Source organism: Podarcis tiliguerta, assembly GCF_965153285.1.
Source record: "Podarcis tiliguerta genome assembly, chromosome: 13".
Taxonomy (NCBI): Eukaryota; Metazoa; Chordata; class Lepidosauria; order Squamata; family Lacertidae; genus Podarcis; species Podarcis tiliguerta.
The window spans coordinates 10,878,915-10,897,505 of record NC_139546.1 but is presented as its reverse complement, the minus strand read 5'-3'; the positions used below and the strand labels follow the sequence as shown (position 1 = coordinate 10,897,505).

Below are 18,591 nucleotides of genomic sequence, written 5' to 3'. Positions count from 1 at the left end.
TAGGATAAATATATGCATTTACATTTGGGCTGCTTCCAGATTGTCACTATTTAACAGGTGGGACTGAACAAGTTCAGGTGGCACAATTAAAGTGGATCCCCCCTCCCCCCGGGGAAAAAAACACCCACCAGTCCTTTTGCAGTAAGGGGCCAGAAAATGCAATGGAAAATGTGGGATAACAATTGCTTGATGAGACAGCATATAATCTCCCATGAAACTAATCAGGATGAAAACTCAATTCTACAATTAGCATCGTATATTCTCCCTGCGAACTTGGTGCAAGCACATAAGGATGAAGGCTCGATGAACAGGTGATCTGGACGCAGGGATAGGCTTTTTTCCAGTTTTTAGGTTCAGTTTTCTACATTTCCTCATCATTTTGTGGATTTTCTTTTTTCTATTTTTTTATTTTATTTTATTTATACAACAAGAAACAACAACAATAACAAAACACAAATAACAAATTACACACAAATTACAAAAATAACCATAGACACCTAATTTTCTTAGCAAACAATAAAACATCTATTGTCTTAACACTAAATACCCAACCTCCCGTCTATTCCATATTTCAAATTCATAATACTTATTGCCAATACACATTTTTTTCATAATTAAACTTATTCTCAATAAATCTAATTTCTTATATCTACCTTGCAACTATTACTGAAGTTCCTCGAATGCTGCAATAGAATTTAAACTACTGTATTTATTTTTCAGATATTCTTTGAAAACCTCCCATTTAGAAACAAATTCCTGTTTTGATTTATTCTTTATTTTTTCTGATAAACCATCTAAGTCGGCATATTCTCTCAGCTTTTGGATCCAATCTTGTATAGAGGGGATTTCATTACTCTTCCATTTTGCTGCGATCAAAACTCTTGCTGCCGCCGTCGCATATAAAAAGATACCATTCCTCTTTTGTGGAATATCCAAATCTGTTATTCCCAGGAGGTAGGCCTCTGGTTTTTTATTAAAAGAGATCTTTAGCATTTTTTGCAGTTCTGCATGGATACTCTCCCAGAATACCTGTATTTTCCTACATATCCACCACATATGGTAGAATGTTCCTGATTCACTGCATCTCCAACAATTACTTGACACATTTTTATACATTTTTGAAAGTTTCCATGGTGTTAGATACCATCGATGTTGCATTTTTTGAAAGTTCTCTCTAATTGTGTAACAATTTGTGAATTTCCAATTGATCTTCCATAAATTTTCCCATTGGGCCATGGTTATTGAATGGCCAAAATCCTGGGACCGCCTCACCATTGCCACTGTTACCTCCTCCTCCTTGACTGTCCAGACAGTCAAGGAGGAGTCGATAAGTTTTGGAAAGAGTTTTTTTTTTAGAATTTACAAGATCAGATTCGAATCGTGAAATTTCTGTTGAGAACCCCTTTTGTCTGACCGATTTAAATTTTTCAAATAACTGATGGTATTGGAACCAGTCTGAGATGTGTCCTCTTATTTCCTCAAAGTTTTTTAATTTTATTTGGTTATCTTCATTTTTTAGAAGTGTTTTATATGTTGGCCAGCTTTCCTGAGTATTTTTCCGTTTTACTGCTACGGCTTCTATTGGAGAAGTCCACCACGGGACTTTAGGCTCCATCAGGTCTTTATATTTTTCCCATACAGCAAAGAGTGATTTTTTGGTGGATTTTCAAGAAACAAGTCCTCATGAAAATTCAGCAGCATTTTAGCGTGAATTTATCCCAATAAACACATAATTGAATGCAATTTTGCATGATATACACATTTTTTAAAAGCAGGTGGCGCGGGTGGCGCTGTGGGTAAAAGCCTCAGCGCCTAGGGCTTGCCGATCGAAAGGTCGGCGGTTCGAATCCCCACGGCGGGGTGCGCTCCCGTTGTTCGGTCCCAGCGCCTGCCAACCTAGCAGTTCGAAAGCACTCCCGGGTGCAAGTAGATAAATAGGGACCGCTTACTAGCGGGAAGGTAAACGGCGTTTCCGTGTGCGGCTCTGGCTCGCCAGAGCAGCGATGTCACGCTGGCCACATGACCCGGAAGTGTCTCCGGACAGCGCTGGCCCCCGGCCTCTTAAGTGAGATGGGCGCACAACCCTAGAGTCTGTCAAGACTGGCCCGTACGGGCAGGGGTACCTTTACCTTTACCTTTTATGCATTTTTATGAACACTTTACCCTAATGTGAACCTTTGAGGACCCCGTCTAACAACAACTTCTTCTTCTTCTTCTTCTTCTTTTTGCAGATGCCCACGCTAATTGTCCTTTTAGGCTCTGTTAATTAAGAAAAACATAATGAAAAAAGCTATTATGAACTGAGTAACACTTTAAAATAAATTTGCAAATGTGCTAAAATCAAAGAAGAAAGCAAAATAAATAAATATTTATTTCCTCAGGGCGCCCACTGATCAACATCCCAAGCAATTCATTCCAAAAGATATTAGATAGACATTTAGGTAAAGGGGCCCCTGACCATTAGGTCCAGTCGCGGACGACTCTGGGGTTGCGGTGCTCATCTCGCTTTATTGGCCGAGGGAGCCAGCGTACAGCTTCCGGGTCATGTGGCCAGCATGACTAAGCCGCTTCTGGCCAACCAGAGCAGCGCACAGAAGCGCCATTTACCTTCCCGCCAGAGAGGTACCTATTTATCTACTTGCACTTAACGTGCTTTCGAACTGTTAGGTGGGCAGGAGCTGGGACCGAGCAACGGGAGCTCACCCCGTCATGGGGATTCAAATCACGACCTTCTGATCAGCAAGCCCTAGGCTCTGTGGTTTAGACCACAGCGCCACCCACATCCCGCCAGATAGACATTGATTTATTCATAAATACAAATTCATTCATTTCCCCAATAAAGCAAATGATCAACAACTCAACTAATCATTCAAATGAAACAAAATACATATTAATTTATTTATTTCTAAGTGAATTAAATTGATGTAATCTCCAGAAGCATTAAAATGAGAAATTTAATTGCCAATACTGTAATGTAATATTATAAGTATTATATTAACTGAAAAGCTAGTGGAAAATATTGCTGTGTTCCCTCTTTTCTTAGAATAGGGTGAACATGGGGATGGGCAAACTTGTCAATTCTAGTTTCTCACTTTTTCAATCTTAAGTTCCGTTCTCCAAATTTCTGTATCAGTTTGCATTTATTATTTTTTAAAAGTCATCATGAAAATTCACCAGCATTTGGTTCAGATTTTGCCTAATATATACATTTTTATATACAATTTTGTTGAATATGCACATTTTTGTTTCTCCTTATGTATTGCAATTTTTAAAGTTATTTCTCCAAATTTATACACTCTCTAGTAAAGTTGGGTGAATGTAAAGATTTTTTCTGCAACCAAGAACTAAAAGCTTCCTGACGCAAACACATTGGGAACAACCAGGATTTTAGAGTGTATATTCTCATATTTTAAACGCTTTATTTGAAAAAAATTAAATGCCTTGAAACTCTGATTTCTGTAAATATTTTTGTTTTATTACAATCTATCCTTCAGAATTAATTCATACACAACCCTACTTATTAAGAGAGTTTTTATCTTCCTTAGTTCGTAAAGTATTTGGGGGGGCTGTTTAGATCTTTTGCAATACATTTCTCATTAGCCCAAAGTGATGAGTGCTGGTGGCTTTTCAAATGAAGTATTTTCACCTTCTCCAAGACAAGGTGTATGTGATTCTACAACTCCACCCTGGACCCCTGATCCATCACAACATCTTCAGTTTCACATGATTCATCATAAGACTCTAGACAATACCAATAAAATCCAAGTCTAAGATCAATATCAATAAATATCAATATCAATAAAATCAATATCCATAATATCCAAGTCCTGCCAACCTAGCAGTTCGAAAGCACATCAAAGTGCAAGTAGATAAATAGGTACCACTCCGGCGGGAAGGTAAATGGCGTTTCCGTGCGCTGCTCTGGTTCGCCAGAAGCAGCTTAGTCATGCTGGTCACATGACCCAGAAGCTGTACGCCAGCTCCCTCGGCCAATAAAGCGAGATGAGCACCGCAACCCCAGAGTCGGCCACGACTGGACCTAATGGTCAGGGGCCTTTAAGATGGGAATCTGAACAACAACAGCCACCATAAGAAATCTGCAAACATGAGGGAACTCAGGAAACTTCTGTCGTCTCTGCCCATTCAAAGAAACTTGAAAGGTGGCCTTTTGCTTGAAAAAGAACACCAGGTTTCAAGCTAGTCCTAAACCATGTTGCCCAAGATTCCTGCATAACATCTAGGGTTCTTCCAGGTAGAAGTTTATGGGTGAACATATCAGACGACACAGCGATTCTTCAAACAGCTCTTGTTTATCCACAGGCCAGGACAGAACTGAACTGAAGGGTTCAGCCAGCCTGCTTATATAGAGCTCCACTAGAACGCAACAGTAACCATTTTCTGTAACTATCCAATCACTGAACGTCACTTTTGATCCCTTATTTGCATATGTGGACCTGAGTGGAAACTATCTACAGTATCCCCCTGCTGGTCCAGGGCGAGAACTTCAGTACATAACAGAATCAGTACTACTTCAGATTGGAAGTTGTTGGGTTTTTTGTCCACATAATGTCGTCATCATCAAAATGCCCGCCCTTATCTTTTCTTTATTTAATGTGGATTTACAGATTCCCAGAAAAATTAAACAAGAAAGAATAACATGTAATATACACCCACAGACACGGTTGACGTGAAAGCTCTTTGGTGGTTTTTTTTTGGGGGGGGGGAGAGGTTTGTCATGTTTGGTGACATTTTGCTGATTGCCCGCTATCCCTGCTCCTCCTTTGCTTCTGTTTTTTCCTCACCTGACTGCAACCTCTCTATTTTGTTTCTGGCACCCCAAATGAGAAAAGCATGTTTGATTCTACCAGTTCCTACATGCTGAGGGCTTTCCAAATTTTAACAACCTGGTTTGGATTAGTTGTTCCCTCGGGGATTTCAACACAGCACATATGAGATCTTTGCTGTCCCTTGTTCCAAGGAAACCGGACCCTGAATAACTGCCTGGAACCCCAGGAGTCTTGCAGCGCTCAGAGATTGGGGTGGCATGCAGAAATATATTCAAAAACCTGGAATGTTAGGAACCTAACTGTTATGTACTGAGTTGAATAGGATCCAAACTGCAGCAGTCTGATTGGTCCTAGAACAATAGGATCCAAATTACAGCAGTCTGATTGGTCCTAGAACCAATCAGTCTGATTGGTCCTAGAACCAATCAGAATGCAGCAGTCTGATTGGTCCTAGAACAATGCAGCAGTATGATTGGTTGGCAGGAACCACCCAATCATGCTCCAGATATAAGTGAATCCGCAACCTGATTGGCTTATAGTAGAATTCCAGAATTAGCCAATCATGTGCAGCCCATTGTGTAAATAATGTATATAAAGCAGATACTTTGAGGGGACATTCATTCATTCCTCCTCACCACTATGAGCTGAATAAAGAGCATGAAATCACTTTGCGACTCTGAGTATATTTCACTAACATGTTAGAGCCAGTGTGATGTAGTGGTTAAGAGCGGTAGACTTGTAATCTGGTGAACCGGGTTCGCATCTCTGCTCCTCCACATGCAGCTGCTGGGTGACCTTGGGCTAGTCACACTTCTCTGAAGTCTCTCAGCCCCACTCACCTCACAGAGTGTTTGTTGTGGGGGAGGAAGGGAAAGGAGAATGTTAGCCACTTTGAGACTCCTTAAAGGGAGTGAAAGGCGGGATATCAAATCCAAACTCTTCTTCTTCTCTTCTTCAATCACATACATACACGTAAAAACCAGATCTGAATGACCCACTTGCATATTTAGCCCCCCTCTGGGAGAATCCCTAGAGATGCATAACTAGAAACTAACCCAGTCTCAGCAAGTGTTTAAACAGAGTAGGTTGATAGCCCAGTATTATTGCTTAACGGGGACACGGAGGCAAGATCTTCCTGGTTTACAACGTCAGCACGATCAGAAGGATGCTTACTCAAAAATAAATTCCCCAAGTTAGTCTCACGCAAATGCTGTCCAGGATCAGGCCCCTTACCTAGGGGTAAGATCCAGTGAACACAATGAGAGTTGCTTCATAGTGACATGCATAGGATTTTCGTCTCAGGCACACTTGCTTGGGGGAATAAACTTCATTGAACACAACAAAACTATCTTCCTACCTAGTAAACATGCATGGGGATCGCATTACCAGTCTTTTGCTACTTCACTAACTTAAAAAATGTGCATGTGTATGTGGAATTTGACAACGGAATTCCAGAGATAGTTCCCCTTAAAAAAAATAAATGTTGCCCCAAATCCTATATTCTTTCAGGGGGGAAATTATTTCCCTTGTCTGGCACTGACTTTATCTGTTCTGGTAAACGGACAAGCCTATTTCTACTCTGCGGCTGGGGGCTTATTGAAAACCTCTGTCAAAGGGACTGATTACAAGGGACGGAAATTCCCCATCACAGTAGATGTAAAGTTTAAAGAAAAGGACGAGAAGTCCAGGTCTCTCGTTGCTTAAATTACAGGCTGCCCATGGTGGGTTTTGAAAGAGAAAGAGGGTTTCATACGAACCCTGTAATAAGATGAGATGTAAGGTTGGTGAGGAGCAAAAATAGACGCAGACAAAAAGCACTGCGTCTGTCCATCTTCAGAGTGTTGCCAGAGGACATGGCAGCAGAGGGGGTGGGAGCTATCCCATTCATGCTCTGCATGTGAACTCCATAGGTTAAGGTTACCAGATTTTTTTTCAATGAATCTGGGGGTACTTTTCAACTTCAATGGATTTTGTATGGGGACTGATTTGTAAATCCTGGGAAACGGGGACCTTATCATGGGTGCATTTTATTTGACACTGTGAGAGAACAGCTGTTGAACTAGATATTTGTTTGGTCTAAAGCAGCATAGCTCCTCAGTTTTTTCCATGGTACCCTTAATTGTAAATGGTGACAGCAGTCACAAAATTAACAGTTGTTTGCTTCTTGGAAGAAAAGTGTTGACAAACCTAGCATCTTAAAAAGCAGAGACATCGCCTTGCCAACAAAGGTCTGTATAGTTAAAGCTATGGCTTTCCCATTAGTGATGTACGGAAGTCAGAGCTGGACCATAAAGAAGGCTGATCGCCAAAGAATTAATGCTTTTGAATTATGGTGCTGGAGGAGACTCTTGAGAGTCCCATGGACTGCAAGAAGATCAAACCAATCCATTCTTAAGGAAATCAGCTCTGAGTGCTCACTGGAAGGACAGATCCTGAAGCTGAGGCTCCAATACTTTGGCCACCTCATGAGAAGAGAAGGCTCCCTGGAAAAGACCCTGATGTTGGGAAAGATGGAGGGCACAAGGAGAAGGGGACGACAGAGGACGAGATGGTTGGACAGTGTTCTCGAAGCTACCAGCATGAGTTTGACCAAACTGTGGGAGGCAGTGGAAGACAGGAGGGCCTGGCGTGCTCTGGTCCATGGGGTCATGAAGAGCCGGACACGACTAAACAACCCCTAACGGAGGGGTTAACGGAGGGACTCCTAACTCCCACCATGAGTACCAGCCAGCATGGCTAGTGGTGAGGGGATATAGGAGATGGAAGATCACAGATTCCCCATCCATGCTCCAAAGTGGTGTCTCAGGGATCTGACGCATTACAGCAGCACAGGCAGCAGGTTTCAGTCCCTCTTGCGCCTGCACAGATGACAAAGACAACTGCAGAACCAAATGTAGGCTAAGTTTCAAATGCTTGGCCTGTCTGTGTCCTGGGACACCCAGCTAAGAGTGGATTGCTGAACTAGCTGTGCACATTCCACTTTGGGGACCTGTATTTCCATATTACCTACTATTCTATCTGAATCCTAATGACCTTCAACATTCTGCTTGTCTTCTAGAAGCAACATGTTAAGTTGTGGGTGAACATATCAGATGACACAGCGATTCTTCAAACAGCTCGTTTATTCACAGGCCAGAACAGAACTGAGCTGAAGGGTTCAGTCAGCCTGCTTATATAGAGCTCAAGTACAACGTAACTGTAACAACTTTCTGTAACTATCCAATCACTGAACATCACTTTCGATCCCTTATTTGCATATGTAGACCTGAGTGAAAAATATCTACAGTATCCCCCTGCTGGCCCAGGGTGAGAACTTCAGTACATAACACAACACTTGCTTTTATTACTTCTTTTAATTTTGCTTTTGTTTCAGGCATTTGTAAACTCGCAACCAGACGGCTGCAAGGCATTCTAAAACAAAACCTACACAAAAGAAGAAATAAAAAAGACTTCAATTGCTGCTCTCTCTCACAGCAAGCTGAGGAACTTCTAAATTCCACAAATGTATCAAGGCACCCAAACACATATTCTTAAGATATTTAAATATGCCATACACCCTATGACAACGTTTCATAATGTCTTCATAAAGTTATGCTGTGCTCTATATGTGAATGGTAGATATTCTCCTTGTGTAGATGGGAAAAACAAATCATGATTCAAATTGGTTCAAAAAGCAATGGTTCTATAGGAATTCAAATGGTGAGGCTGAATAAGTGAGAACAAACACTTTGGATAGGGATGGTGCAAAAAACAGAGAGAACAGGCCAGCGCATCCCTTTTATAAATAAAATTGTTGCAAAAAACAGTGGGATGTGTCAGAGATACCCAGGAACAATGTTTTAGAACCAAAACGCCTGCAATAATGAAATAATTAATTGATTATTATGCAGGGGCATATGTTAGACGAGATACACATAGGAGCAATGAGATCAGTACATTATTTGAAATGTTATTAACTTCTTCCCAGCCAAAACCTATTTTTCACAAAAAGAAGAAGATAAAACTCCTGGCTCACAAGTCACACAGGGCTAGGGGGAAACCATGCAGACTCATGAAATCTGCACAGGTTCCATGTTCTGCTACCTGTTCCAGCAGTAAACAGGGTTGCACAAAAACAGCCCAGAGCGACAACTACCAACTAATTCATGGGTAGGCAAACTAAGGCCCAGGGGCCGGATCTGGCCCAATTGCTGGGTGTGGGGAAAAGCCAGTGTGGTGTAGTGGTTAAGAGTGGTGGACTCGTAATCTGGTGAATCGGGTTTGATTCCCTGCTCCTCCACATGTAGCTGCTGGGTGACCTTGGGCCAGTCACACTTCTCTGAAGTCTCTCAGCCTCACTCACCTCACAGAGTGTTTGTTGTGGGGGAGGAAGGGAAAGGAGATTGTTAGCCGCTTTGAGACTCCTTCGGGTAGTGATAAAGCAGGATATCAAATCCAAACTCTTCTTCTTCTTCTTTCTAAATCCGGCCTGCGGACGGTCTGGGAATCAGCGTGTTTTTACGAGTAGAATGTGTCCTTTTATTTAAAATGCATCTCTGGGTCATTTGTGGGGCCTGCCTGGTGTTTTTACATGAGTAGAATGTGTCTTTTTATTTATTTAAAATGCGTCTCTAGGTTATTTGTGGGGCATAGGAATTTGTTCGTTTTTATTTTTCAAAATATAGTCCGGCCCCCCACAAGATCTGAGGGACAGTGGACCAGCCCCCCGCTGAAAAAGTCTGCTGACCCCTGAGAATTTAAATGCAAGATAGAAGGACTAAGGGCTGCATGCCAGTGGCGGTCAGGGCAAGAGACAAAAGCGAGTGGAGCCATGGATGTGGCTCTCACCTTTGTATTAGGCAGCATTCCAGATATACAGATGCCAGAGCAGGTTACACAAGCACACACAAAAAACCAAAGTGGTGTTAGGTAAAGGTAAAGGGACCCCTGACCATTAGGTCCAGTCGTGACCGACTCAGGGGTTGCGGCGCTCATCTCGCTTTATTGGCCGAGGGAGCCGGCGTACAGCTTCCGGGTCACGTGGCCAGCATGACTAAGCTGCTTCTGGCGAACCAGAGCAGCGCATGGAAACGCCGTTTACCTTCCTGCCGGAGCGGTACCTATTTATCTACTTGCACTTTGACGTGCTTTCGAACTGTTAGGTTGGCAGGAGCAGGGACTGAGCAACAGGAGCTCACCCCGTCGCGGGGATTCAAACCGCCGACCTTCTGATCGGCAAGTCCTAGGCTCTATGGTTTAACCCACAGCGCCACCCGCCTAAATGTCTATCTAATACCTTTTGGAATTAATTGCTTGGGTTGTTGGGCACCCTGAGGAAATAAATATTTATTTATTTTGCTGTCTTCTTTGATTTTAGCACATTTGCAAATTTATTTTAAAGGGTTACTCAGCGGGGGGGGGGATGGCTATGCGTAGCAGAAAAGGGGTTCTCCGGAAATTTGGTTTCTCATCCCATCCTTCCCACCTAATAATCCCAGGTGAGATATATTAATTCGTTCTGCATTCTATATTTCTGCACTTGAGCTGCACATCGGTCCCTGGCTGCGTAGCGATGATGACGACGGCTGACTTGCGCAAACGTCTGCGCTGCAAGCCTTCGAGCAGCAATCAAAACGCGATGCTTCCCGTCCAAGATTCTCCTCTTCACTCCCAGCTCGCTCGCTCCTCTTCCCCCCGCCCCCACGGCGCTGTCTCAGCCCAGCTCTCTGATTGGCTCATCGCTCCTGCCTGACGCACCGCGCCCAGCTGCTGAGGCCCAGCCCTCCGGAGTAAGCCCCGCCCCCCCCGGCGCATCCTGCCACAGAGATAGAAAAATGTAGAGTAATACGAAACGGAGAGTTAAAAAAAAAAGACAATATTCAGCAGGCTATCTCACCCCGCTACGCTTGGGGACCAATAGAAAGCAATGGATAAACACGGGGTTTTGGGGAGCAGCGCGAGCGCCCAGGATGAAAACAGAAGCAGGATCAAATACTTTTAGTTACTTATTTATTAAACTTGGTTGCTCATCTTCCCAAAGTCTCCGTGCGACTTGCAGCAAACACGCAAACACACACACACACACAGACACACACACCCATCAAGATTTTATTTATTTTATTTACTTATTAAGCTTATTAGTCACTTGTCACCTGAAGGTCTTCATGCAACTGGCAGCAAATCTATACACACACACACACAATACCGTTAAATACTTATTTATTTTATTTATTCTTATTTGTCATCTGAAGAACATTTATCAACTTATTAGTCATTTGTCAAAGCCCTTCTTGGGGGTTTGGCCACTGTTGTATGCTAGGGCTGCCATACATTACCAGGATTTCAAAGGCAGAATTGAATTCCATGGGGAAATTTCTGAAAGGCAGTGCTTTGTCCTGGATCTTAGGGAAGTACAGTGGTACCTCGGGTTACATATTGTTCAGGTTACAGACTCCGCTAACCCAGAAATAGTACCTCAGGGTAAGATCTTTGCTTCAGAATGAGAACAGAAATCGTGTGGCAGCGGTGGGAGGCCCCATTAGCTAAAGTGGTGCTTCAGGTTAAGAACAGTTTTAGGTTAAGAACAGACCTCCAGTATGAATTAAGTACTTAACCCGAGATACCACTGTAAATTGAAAAATCAGGGTTTTCGGCATTCCTTCAAAAAAACTCAATAACTTTCAAGGTGTCCTGGTTTTTAGTTTTTGAAATATGGCAACCCTATATGCTGACAGGTGATAGCTGAGTGCAGGGTAGAGACCAAGGGTGGATAAAGTACCGCAAAAGGAGCATGATGTTTCCCCCTTCAGAGGTGCTACACCTCCCCTAACACCCAAAACTCTTATCCTAAACCTCCACTGCCTTGGAGGGAAATCTCTGTGAGAGAAAAAAGGCTAATGAGCAAAGTCTACACAAATCCAGAATGGAGTCTTTAAGACACTTAGACGGCGCCTTGTACATCTTCTGGCAACTCCTGCAACTAAGATGGTGCCAAATGTATTGCTCTGCTGTCCTTTGAACCACATTGGTGAGGCCGAAAGTGGGGTCTTGTTGCCTGGGCAGCCCAGGACCTCCATATGCACAGCCCAGGCTGGCGCCCAAGGAAGTCATTTTGGTGCTGCTAACACAACTGTTCGACTTCACCCCTGGAGGTGCACTCCATTGTCACTTGAGACAGAGGGATGTTGTTGTAGGAAAATCCTTGGGCTCACTTTGGATTACCAAACAAAGATGCTAGCCAAGAATATAGGAGCAAAACAGCAGCCAGTAGGCTTGATCTTTATTCAACAAGACTGTTGCAGCAGCACTTCCACCCACCACATGGGAGAAGCAGGGATAAGTCCAGAACAAAGGAGGGTTCAAACTTTTATCTGTTTCCAAAATTACCAGTAACACCCATAAAACAACATCACAACTACATCATAGTTACATCACACAAGGGGAGGGCTATGTGGCAGTAACCTGAGTACCAGGGCTTGCCCCCTACCCTTCCCTGAGCTCCACTTTACACCCATCAAGTAAGACAATACTGTAGTAATATTTACAAGTTCCTGGTGCTCTTGGCCAAGCAATCACACTTCTTTGTCTAGGATGTTGTTGTTGTTGTTTAGTCGTTTAGTCGTGTCCAACTCTTCGTGACCCCATGGACCAGAGCACGCCAGGCCCTCCTGTCTTCCACTGCCTCCCACAGTTTGGTCAAACTCATCTTCATAGCTTCGAGAACACTGTCCCACCATCTCGTCCTCTGCCGTCCCCTTCTCCTTGCGCCCTCCATCTTTCCCAGCATCAGGGTCTTTTCCAGGGAGTCTTCTCTTCTCATGAGGTGGCCAGAGTATTGGAGCCTCAGCTTCAGGATCTGTCCTTCCAGTGAGCACTCAGGGCTGATTTCCTTCAGAATGGATTGGTTTGCTCTTCTTGCAGTCCATGGGACTCTCAAGAGTCTCCTCCAGCACCATAATTCAAAAGCATTGTCTAGGATAGGAATGCTATCTAATTTTGAATGTTCTGCTATCAACAGGTGACGACTATTCGTCTAGCACCCATCTGCCAAGATGCCCAGGATTATGTCATTCCTGCAACAATGCCAACAGTGTATATATAATATATGGACACTGAATTACAAAGTTTTCTATAAATGTAACATGAAGGCTGGCAACATCAACCCTGCTGTTTGGGAATCCCTTGCAGATGACCACCACATTGCCTGGAAACAATCAGGTTGTGTACTCACAGCAATGAACTGAGGAGACATGACAACTGGGAGGAACACCAAGAGAGAAACGCCACATTACATCTGCATCCGTGCAACCTGATGCTTTCATTTGCCACAGCTGCAATAAAACATGTCTCTTCTGTGTTGGTTTCTGCAGCTGCAGCAGGCGTTGTAACTCTCCATTGGTTTGACTTCACCCCCGATGGCGCACTCGCTCCCACTGTCTCTCAAGACCGACAGATGTGAACAACAATTACAAGGTATAATATAATATTATGTTGACAGATTAGTAGTTTACATAATGAAGACACTGAGACACCGTGCCCCCTCTGGGAGAGAGTCAGAGGGTGGCAACACAAGAGCAGGGCCTTTTCTGTAGTGGCTCCCTGCTTGTGGGGTGCTCTCCCCAGGGATGCTCACCTGGTGCCTTGATTACATATCTGTAAGTGCTGGGCGAAAACATCCCTCTTCTCCCAAGGCCTTTGGCTAATTACACAATCTATGGCCTTTTATGATGTGAGTGGTGCTGTGAGTTAAATCACAGAGCCTAGGACTTGCCGGTCAGGAGGTCGGCGGTTCAAATCACCGCGACGGTGTGAGCACCCATTGCTCTGTCCCAGCTCCTGCCACCCTAGCAGTTTGAAAGCATGTTAAAGTGCAAGTAGATAAATAGGTACCGCTCTGGAAGGAAGGTAAACGGCGTTTCCGTGCGCTGCTCTGGTTCGCCAGAAGCGGCTTAGTCATGCTGGCCACATGACCTGGAAAACTGTCTGCGGACAAACGCCGGCTCCCTCGGCCTGTAAAGTGAGATGAGCACTGCAACCCCAGAGTCATCTGCGACTGGACCTAACGCACAGGGGTCCCTTTACCTTTACGGCCTTTCAAGCTCTCTCTATGTGTGGGGTGGATTTGGGAGTTATTGTATGTTTATGTATTTTTGTTTTTCTATTCTTTAGACCTCCCTATGGTGCACAGATGAAGAGCGGTATGAATTTACCACAGACCAACAAATAATAAACATTGTTTTCAGACAGACACACCGCTGCCCCATCACACCCAAGCCAAAAGCTTATATTATTCCACTGGTTTATTACAGAGTATCCCTACACGCGTCTAGAAATATCGTCCCACAGAGTTCAGCGGGGATTTCTTCCCAGGTACTTGTCATAATGGTAACAGCATTATAGTTAGGGCAGTTTTCACATGGGAGGCCTGAATAAGAATAAGAATCATGTTTCTGCCACGTGAACTCGGCAGTCCTATCTGACAGACTCGCCGCTCTCTTGTTTTTCCTAGCTCTCTGTGCTGCTTTCACGTATTGACGTCGGGAGGGAGCGCGCCTGCTCGCTCGCCCGCCCGTGCGCGCGCACTCCTCCCCGCCCCCTCCCAACCGGAACCGTGGAGGTTGCTAAGGAAACGGGAGAGACGCTGCCCGCCGGCGCTTAGGGAGGGAGGAGAGCGCGAGCGCGCGTGAGGGAGGCAGCGGGGGAAAGGAAAGGTGAGGGGGGGGGAGGGAGGGAAGGAAGGAGGGGCTCCCTTGGGGGTGGGGCGGGGGGAGGTAACCGACACCCCCACATTAATTCCAAGCGCCCCTTCGTCAGCCCGTTTGCGGGGCGAACGCGGGAAATCTTCGTCCCCATTCCCGTCTATTGGAGACACTGACTGTGCCTTCCCCCCCCCCCGCCTACCTGAAGTGAAGGGCTCTCTCCCCCCCCCATGCGGGGAGAAGGGGGCGGGGCGCCCGGGTTTAACCCGACCTCTTCCTCCTCTGGGGAGGCAGCTGAGGGGGAAGGTCTCTTCTCCCCATGGCCATGTTGGTGGTGGCTCCCCTTTTTGCAGAGGGAAGAAGACCCAGGCACAGGTGGGCACAAGCAGATGCACCACACACAGAGAGAGACACACAGAGACACACACAAACGCGCACACGCACACACAGAAACAGGCGCGCGCGCGCACACACACACACACACACATAAAGAAACAGACACAGACCGGCACACACACACAGACGCGCGCACATACACACACACATAAAGACACAGACGGACACAGACACACACTCACAAACAGGCACACACAGACACACAGACACAGACAGACACAGACACACACTCACAGACAGGCACACACAGACACACACACACACACACACACACACATAAAGACACAGACGGACACAGACACACACTCACAGACAGGCACACACGCAGACACACATGCATACAGACAGACAGACACACACACACACACACACACACACACACAAACAGACACAGGCACACACAGAAAGACACAGGCGTGCACACACACACACACACACACACATGATACACCCTGCTGGGGAGCAGCCTCTGGTCCAAATTACACATTTCCCCTATATTATATAAAATGTTTTTTTACACAGTCATTTTTATATACGTGAGGGAGATCCAATCCCCTTCCCAATTTGGGGGGGAGGTGACAGGACGGACTCACCTTCCCATCTTCTAAGAAGCTTGGACACCCTCTTCCTCCCTACCCCAGGCTCTCCCCACAACACTGTTCTGTAAAATATGAGCACAATCAGCGGTTCTTCTCCTAATATGCCTAGGTGTCCCCACTTAGGATGTTTCATATCACAAATGGGTCCCGGAGATGTTGCAAAAGGGTAGCTCGCAACAGCTTTTTAACAAACCGGGTTTTCCTTGGGAAAGGTGAAACTTGGTTAAAGGGGAGAGGGGGTTAGGTGTTCATGAACAGTGCTGGTTCCACAATAAGCGTCTCTCTAGAAGCATCCCTCAGTCTGTCCAAGAACCTCTCCTCCCAGCCTCAGTTGTATGCAGGGTTAAAGAGAGACTTGCATCTTCTGCTTCTTTGGCAAACTTAGTGACCCCAAATCCTTTCCACTGTACCATAAATTCTGCTACCCATGGCTGCCAGAATGTCTTTCTGTACTAGTAAAGTTCTTGTTAAAATCTCATTTTCTGAGTTATTTCTATCTCATTGAAAGTGGTTTTGCAACTAATTTAGTGACAACTTTCAATACAGCAACCAGGGGTGAACTGTTCTGTATCTACAAACTTGTATTAATTGAGCCGGCATTGACTTACCAAATGGATAGCACCCATGATAATTAAATTCCTTGGACTCAAGATACGCTATCCAAATATTCTCAATTTCCAAACTTTATAAAACTTGAATTTTTTTTTAGTTATTGGTGTGCTTATCCTGCATGTTATAGCCACATTTTTATGATGCAAAATGTACGGTATGTCTTTTTCTCACAGCATTATTCATTGCCGTAATCTCTAGGGCCAACTTATAGCAGTGTTTATTGAATATCAGTTTAGTAACCCTGGACAGAAATATCTGTTAGGGGAGTTGTTTCCACCTGTGACATGTCATAGTTCTCGGAATATTGTTAAGTCACTGGAAGAGCCTAGGGAAACAGAATGTTTAGACTTCAGAGAACCATAGTACCTGGTTGACTTAAACGCCCTATCTGCCTTCTCTCTTATATAACCGTCTTTCATTTTTTTCCCATGCCCTTTCCTCCCCTCTCTGTTTCCCTTTCCTTCTCCCTCCTCCCTTTCCTTTTGTTGTACATAGTGTGGCAAACCTGCCTCCAGAGAACCAATTCTGCACAGTAGAGCGCCGCAATGAGAGGGCAACAGCAGCTGCAGTGATCCTGAGCGTGAGTGCTTTAGAGTAAGGCAGAGGTTTTCAACCATTTTGGGTCCACGGCTCCCTTGACCAACTAAATTCTTTTTCTGGCAACCCTGTGGGGTTCAGGAGCCCAGTTATGTCACCCCTTGCTTGCAGAGCTGGCAGCCCCTCACCCCTTTTCGAACCCTCCCTTGTAGAGTGTTCCCTCAACCTCCTCTCTTCTCCCTTCTCCTTGGGAGTCCTCAGGGCAGCCGCAGCTGCTGCCCCTGGTCTCTGAGCTGCACCCCCTGCCCCAAATAAAGGTGCCTCCTCACTCTGCCCCACAGGGGCCTGGGAAGCAACCCCTGGCCAGCCCCTGAGGCAACATGTGCCTGGGAAGCTTGTAGCTAGGGCTGCTGCAACAAACAGCTGTGCAAGCTTTTGGGAGGCAGAGACGCAAGAGGGTATCAGAGGAGGGAGGAAAAATAAGAGGGACAGAGGCTAGTGGTGCCCTCAGCACGCCTGACCCTCATTCAAGGCACCACAGGGTGTCACGGCGCACTGGTTGAAAACCACTGGATTAAGGAGCACAGAAAAGCAAACAAACAATTAACGAGTTGGAAATGTTCCAGCATCCATTAACAAACTACGACCCTTATTGCGTGGAACTGAAATAAGGCGCAGGAGAATGATGATGATAATAATAATAATAATAATGATAATAATAATAATAATAAATTTTATTTATATCCCGCCCTCCCCAGCCGAAGCCGGGCTCAGGGCGGCTAACAACAATCAAATAATCAAACAATCAAATAATCCAACATTCTAAAAACATTTCATTATAAAAATTAATTAAAATCAAATTAATGGCAACCGTTAAGCAAAATTCTGTGAAGGTTGCCAGAGGAGGGGGTCAGGCTGCGCCCTGACCAAAGGCCTGGTGGAACAGCTCTGTCTTACAGGCCCTGCGGAAGGATGTCAGGTCCCGCAGGGCCCTAGTCTCTTGTGACAGAGCGTTCCACCAGGTTGGAGCTGCGGCCGAGGAAGCCCTGGCTCTAGTTGAGGCCAGCCTAACCTCTCTGAGGCCTGGGACCTTCAGGATGTTTTTATTTGCAGACCGTAGGTTCCTCTGTGGGGCATACCAGGAGAGGCGGTCCCGTAGGTACGAGGGTCCTAGGCTGTATAGGGCTTTTTTCAATCAATGGATTGATGGTTTCCTTTTCCATAGTTGCTTGAAGTGGAGGAAATATTTTTGGTGAAACATTTTTCATTTCTAAATTATCTTAGTATCACAGCATTGTGGCTCTGACTTAGAGAAGCATGAGATCAGCAGAAGGTTGTACACCACCGAGAAACAGTGACTAACGGCTGCAATACTATACCCACTTTCTTGGGAACGAGCATCGTTGAACTCTGGAACTTACATAAGAGTAGCACATATAGGATTGCCCTGCAGTTGTTCATAGGTTACCATATGGAATCCCGTGGAATTCTACATGGGTAACTCAAGGTGTAAAGTCATAGGATTGTACATGTGTTATTCAGTTTTTGCTCCAGTTCTATGTGGAGAAACCTGCTTTCACATGTATTTTTGTTTACTGGGTCATGTACATAAAAGTACATTTTATAACACCTAATCGTTTGAGTTTCAGTTAATAAAGGAATATCTTAAGATCACTTTACCTAAACAGGAGTCTCGGACATAGCAGTTATTTTAGTTCTAAACTCTTTGTCAATCTGAATATTTCTTGCCAACGAGCTAATGTTTCATTTCAAAATAATGCCACAGAGGGTTTTATTTTTTACTTTTTACTGTGTTTCATTTTAAATGAGCAAAGAGACCTTACAAATATGTGTTAATGTTAATTAAAGTTAAGTAAAAACTAGGAAATAATACCTTCAGCACATTATATTACATTAGTACATCTAACAACAAAAAGTAACCAAAATCATTACTTCTATATCCCTGTATGTTTTTCTGTTATT

General features: G+C 44.6%; 1 protein-coding gene across 3 annotated transcripts in view; it reads left to right on the top strand.

The window, feature by feature from the left end:
* Positions 1–14,434: 14,434 nt before the first annotated feature.
* MARCHF10 (membrane associated ring-CH-type finger 10) overlaps positions 14,435–18,591 on the top strand; it is a 37,718-nt gene continuing 33,561 nt past the window's right edge. The window contains exons 1-2 of one of the 3 annotated variants that reach the window (XM_083407626.1): positions 14,435–14,476; positions 16,567–16,651. Coding sequence is in view for 1 of the 3 variants with exons in the window: in XM_083407625.1 (XP_083263751.1) it covers positions 14,784–14,839; positions 16,567–16,665 (155 nt within the window). In the remaining 2 variants the exon portion in view is untranslated. Of the gene's footprint in view, positions 14,477–14,701; positions 14,840–16,412; positions 16,666–18,591 lie in introns of those variants that run through there. The other 2 variants (XM_083407625.1, XM_083407627.1) reach the window with 2 other exon arrangements.